Source organism: Lathyrus oleraceus, chromosome 5 (assembly GCF_024323335.1).
Source record: "Lathyrus oleraceus cultivar Zhongwan6 chromosome 5, CAAS_Psat_ZW6_1.0, whole genome shotgun sequence".
NCBI classification, from domain to species: Eukaryota; Viridiplantae; Streptophyta; class Magnoliopsida; order Fabales; family Fabaceae; genus Lathyrus; species Lathyrus oleraceus.
Window position 1 is genome coordinate 20,059,326 of NC_066583.1, and position 6,000 is coordinate 20,065,325.

The 6,000-nt window shown below is 35.6% G+C and overlaps 1 protein-coding gene across 1 annotated transcript; it reads right to left on the minus strand.

The window, feature by feature from the left end:
- Positions 1–2,646: 2,646 nt before the first annotated feature.
- LOC127087678 (MLO protein homolog 1) lies at positions 2,647–5,631 on the minus strand. The gene is made up of 13 exons (XM_051028612.1): positions 5,373–5,631; positions 5,003–5,293; positions 4,812–4,928; positions 4,660–4,720; positions 4,499–4,584; positions 4,329–4,403; positions 4,168–4,256; positions 4,020–4,069; positions 3,884–3,924; positions 3,615–3,788; positions 3,503–3,538; positions 3,256–3,384; positions 2,647–3,120 (listed from the first exon to the last, which is right to left on the minus strand). The coding sequence occupies exons 1-13, from the start codon at positions 5,499–5,501 to the stop codon at positions 2,734–2,736; spliced, it is 1,665 nt and encodes a 554-aa protein (XP_050884569.1). The 5' UTR covers positions 5,502–5,631; the 3' UTR covers positions 2,647–2,733.
- Between the last annotated feature and the right edge of the window lie 369 nt (positions 5,632–6,000).

The following is a 6,000-nucleotide window of genomic DNA, read 5'->3' on the forward strand; positions in this document are numbered from 1 at the left end:
TGGAATAGTGGCACCGTCTGTGGGAATAAACTTATGATTCCTATGATTTCCAAGATTTTTGAATCAATATTCAATTCCCATGTTAGTAACCTCCTCATATCATCTAATCGAGAGCATTCATAACCGAATATGGAGATCCATCACATTCGATCCATATGGTTATGGTTTCAGCGATGATTCACCAGATCGCCAAAAATTTGATTTCTCTAAGGAACTCTAAGAAAAAGAAGAAAGGATCTTAGATCCAGATCTAGATTCATGATGGAAGCACCGGAAAATGAAGGCGAGTTCCTCGAAGATAATGCCAAAATATTCACAGTCCATCTCCCGATCTAACATTATCGATGTCTTATGCCGTGGACGTGATACTTAATATGGCAACATTAAAGATACGAAGAGTTCATAGTTAACATCGATTGCAGATCCATAACCAAAATACCTTCTATAGGTACCAAAGGATTTCCACCCGATGAAAGGAAGTTTCCGCTGGAAGAATACAATAGGTCAGGGCGAAGCTCACTACAACCTTTCTTTATCGCTTGGGCTAGCCAAGTAAAATAGGCTCGCGGAACACGCTCAAGGGAAAGACACCCCATACTTTGGTTACAAGGAGACCGGTCAACAGTAATCTCAGATTCTCTCCCAACATCCTTGTTCCAAAGAAAAGACTAGACATGAAGAACAATCCAAGTCCTAACAACATAGGTCGGACATGCGAGTCTCTTAAGGAATTTCATCCACATCTGACCAACTTCCTAGGTCCAGGAATAGTCGACCACCTGGCCAGATCGCTTTAAGAAGATAATCAACCATATGTTGACCCCTTGAGATAAATATCCACTCCGGAGTAAGGCGGGGGCCGAGACGGTGACCAGAAAGCGCCTCGTCGGAGCGTTCGACAAAGGAAATTCTATGGTCATAAGGTTTTGATGGCTGTCCTCAAGTTGTATCCTTAACAAATCCGGCCTTCCAATTATATGCTAGCGCACATAGATAGGGTAGGATACTTCGACGTCTTATCCGACCGAAAGAGATACTGTAAAGAAACAAGAATACATTTTTCAGAGCCCCAGAGGAGGACATGTACCAAATATTTGAGACAATGTTCGTCTATAATGACATTTCTTATTTTGTTTATGTTCTTGTTTAGTGTTGGATATATAGGCATTTCCCATCCATTTATGAGAGGCAGGTTATTCCTACAATTGTTGTCTCCACACGGATAAAGAGATAGAAGTCTAGGCATGCACATCCAAACGGTGTTTAGGAGTACATGAATATGATTGATGCACTGGCTATAGACAATGTCATCTGAACACCATACGTAGACCATAGAATGCATCAGGAGTTTGATGAAACTTCGTTTTTTTCTAGTTATCTGCTACGGGAGACCTTAGTGGATAGACACTTACTTGAGAGGCGCCTATTCCAGTTTAGGTATGTCTAGTACATCCCATGATCAATCCTTGTTGTTCCATCTGATGACATTGATAGATGGTTTGTGGGTAACATTCTCAGCTCTGTCCGTGCCATTAGAGATCACACAATGGAGTTTCAGTTTCCTGCGCATTGCGTGGATGGTTACTTAGAGTGGTACCTTATTGTATCACACCCTCACATTATCCCATATATTGAGCATGAAAATGATGTTGGGCCTTTTGATGACATGCCACTGTTTCCACATGGTTTGGATGACCAATAGTGTCTGCAGATGATAAGAGTCATCATGGGTAACCTCACGGGTTTGATAAATTCCGATGATGAATTTTATACTTTAGCATCGCAAGCAGCACACATAACCCATGGAGGATCTATGTAGACGTTATTATTATTATTATTATTATTATTATTATTATTATTATTATTATTATTATTATTATTATTATTACATTTGGACGGTGCAATTTATTAGATACAGTTTCGTCAATTTCATTATTGCAAGATAAACATAACTTAACGCATTACAATTAACTTAACTTTAACATACAAAAATTACATAACTTAAAAATTATAGATACATGCATCCCTAGACACTACTAGATGATTCTAGGCGTTTCAACATTTTGATTATGCCGTCGATAGATCTAAAAATTGTCGCATCAAACTCGATCGTTCACTTTCTTAGCCTACGGTGATATGTTGTCCACATAACCTTTAAACCTTCATCTGTTTTCATCTCAATATGATCGTATTTCACCCTTCCATCAGTATCAATCCACGGTACACGAAACTAGATCATACTCACCTTTCTGTTCTCCGTGTCAGGCAATATATTATTCAATTTGGACCTCTGAAGAGCGAGACACGCGGTGTCCTTCGGGAGCCCAAAACCAACAAAAAGTGAGGCATTATAATATGTTATTTTTAACAACATATGATCCCTATTTATACAAATTTGGATTCATTCTGAACTATACATAACGCAATCACAGCCGTACAAAACAGTCGACAAAATCTCAACTATTAAAATTACACTACCGGATTTTTCGCAGTGCCTCTAAAAGTCTGGAAAGTTCTCTAAAAAAACTTAGAACACAACACATGATTAGTAGGAGCTTCCCACAAGATTATTAAAGATTTTACTGTATATTCATACAAATTAGAACACAATTTTAATTGTGATCACTGATTGAGAATTGACACAACTATTAAATATAACTAACTACTATAACTAATTACTTTTACATCTAAAAAAAGCCACACAAGTTAGTCAAATTATGCCATTGTTACTTGTTAAGGCTTATCAAAGGAAAAATCAATATTATGATTTGACTGATTATTCACTGGATGGTGTAAGGGTGGTGCCATGATTTGATTAAGATTCAAATTCATTTGGTGTGTAGATCCCTCTGTGTCTGAAAAATCAGTTTGATCAGATTGGTATGATCTTGGAGAATATAAAACACTATCTGTGTCTGTTTGGTTACTACTAGGTTTGAACTTATGAAGCAAATGCATAGGTGATGTTCCTTGACTTGGTGTTGTTTCTCCACTCATTGAAGGAATCTCTATTGAACCTGCATTTCTTAACTTCCTCTTTTCTCTTGCTGATTTTTGCCATTTTTTAAGTGCTTTTGTTGTTTGTTCCTCAAATATTCCTTTCTTCATGTGAGACCCCATCTGCAAATTTAATTTACAATTGAGTAAGTTTAAAGGTCAGGTTAATTTGAAAAGACCGTCTTTGAGGATGTGCAAGAACGGTCATTGCACAAGACTCAAAATTTGTGACGATTAATCTGTGGTTGATAGTTTTACCTGTGTGACAAGTGCATAGAGAGGAAATGTTATGTAACTACATAGGACTTGTAGGGCTACTCCAAGGACAACTCTTATCACTATTAGTGGCAAGTTTTCATGGAAGCAAGATGTGATCTTAAACTCATACTGCATTTTTTAAATAAATCAAAAATGTAAAAAAAAACATCCTTAGAAAAATCAAAATCTCTAAAGAAAAAAATAATAAAAAATATTGGATATCATATAAGATAGGTTCTTTTCTTACCCATGTCCATAAGAAATAGGCTATTTGAAAAGCATTCTGCAAAATCATAAAAAATAAACATTATGTTCACTGATACATGTGATTATGTTCAACTCGATATAGCGATCATCACCTGGAATAAAGTAAAATGAATCAAGAAGATGATCCATTGAGGGCGATTAAACCAGAAAAACTTGTTGTTAGGCTCGACCACGGGCACGCCTCTTACTATAGTTGTCCGATCTTGGATTTCTTGGGCCATTTCCAAGATTATCAGTTCCAGTTTCGTGCCAACTAATAAAAGTATCTGAAAAAAACTCGTAAACACATGAATTATATGCTTATCGCGAGCCTAATTAAAGTTTATTCGATTATTATATACGAAACTTGTTAATAAATTACCACTAGCGGCGCTAATGATAGCCAGGTGAGCGTGTACCAGTCTGAAAAAGATTAATGAAGTTAACAAAAAAAATTGATTACAATTACAATGAAGTTAACTAGTTAACTAGTTTACTAACAACGATTAGTTACTCACTGTAAACATTCATTAGCAGAAAGATGATCGCGAAAGCCCATAACGGAATACTGTAAAATAGAAAAATTTCAGATGATGATGATGATGATTTTAGTATCAGATAAAAGCCATCGAAGATTTCATTATCGATTTTAGCTTCGTTAATTACCTTATACCGACGACAACTTTAAAATCGTCCTCCATTGATCTTTTGATGTATTTATGAAAGTCAAATTTACTATCAGGAGCAAAATGTGCCTGCATGCATTTGATTATCAGTTTTCAAGTTTTCGCATCAGTTTAAAATGTTAGGTTTTGTTTGGTGCTCACGTTAATAAATCCGTGCCGCATAGTCATGTAATCGACCTTACTCACAGAAGCAAAGAATTGTCTGAAGAATGCCACCTAAAAAAAGTGATTATTTCATATAAGTTACTATTAAACCATCCATTTAGTAGTTTTCTTGCTGCACAAGTAAACAAACAATGTATGAAACTCACTATCCATCGTATTCCCGGCTTTCTAGTCCAGCCCGAATGACGCTTCACAAACGATGTTTGATGCGCAAACCTAAACCTTGCAGGATCTACAGCAGCATATGAAATTACATACAAATATTTTCACGCGATTTATTAAAAATGGACGATAAAAAAAGAAGTACCGTGCGTAAATTGGTACTCTACCGAGGACGTTTCTGCTTCCCAAGCCTTCCATTTTTGCATCTGTTGTGTTCATCCAACTCGTTTTTATCGGTCTTAATTAAAACTACCATAAAATCAACAGAAACGTATATTTTTCGAAAAGTTCACTCACTTTTGCTCGAGCTAGTACCATAGTCATGACGCTGTAAAAAATGTGAAAAACCGCGAGTACGAATATGAATATATGCAATTGGTGCACTCCGGATTGAGAAATTAAAGGCACTTGATTCTGCATATTCCATTTACATAGATTAAAATATCAAATAATAACTCAACATTTTTAATATATATAATCTTACTCACTTTCTGTGAACAATAATCATCGCCGCCCGATGCTGCAGATGCCAAACCTCGACGCCATACGATACTATCATCGAAAGATAGTAACCTCCTTCTATCGTCTTTTGAATCTTGTTCCACCTCCTCCTTCTTGCATGGAAGCATGCTGTCGCCTAACGTCGGAGGGATACATATCTTTGCGATATATTTTGTACCGAATGTAAGTAACAATGATATGAATCCTAAGAGCATTAATTCTGCTTTGATTTTCTCCAAGGCTTCACTCATAGCCTTCTTATGTTTTTTGTGAAACCACTGTGATATATGTAAAATTAGAAAAGATTATAATTGAAGTTTATACTTTATAGTATAGTAATTGATCTGAAGGTGCTACCTTTTCGAGTGTATGGATTCCATGTTCGATTAATATCGAGATGATGATGAAGACAGCACAGACAACAGCCACAGCCCAAGTTGGTGTTTCCTTCAATGTTCTTTCTCCTATAGCTGCTCCTCCTGCCATGTTAATGGTGTTTCTTCTAAGCTACTACTCTATAGTTTAGTTTATGTTAATATTAATTAATATTGTGGTTAAGGTAATTAACCTTGGTACTAATTATAGAACTATGATTAGAAAACATGACATAATTTGTGTCAAAAAGAAGAAAAGACAGATGATATAATAATGATGTTTTAGCCGGCCATTTGGAAGATTTTGCATGTATATGGTTTTTATCGTTTTATATTTGTATATGTTTGGATCATTATTATAGATTAATGATTATCGTCATAATCGACCAAGAAAGTTTATATAATTATGAATGAAGTAAGTACTCAATGTGACCAAGAAAGTTTTACATTTGACTCATTCTTAAGAAAAGGATAATAGATGTGTGAAGTTCAAGTGTGTTTGTTGTTTTCCTTAATTTGAAAGATTCAACAAACATATATTAATACTAATACTGGATCAAAAGTATTTCAGTTGAGTACATAAAAGCCGGAGGTTGAGAAAAAAGACAAAT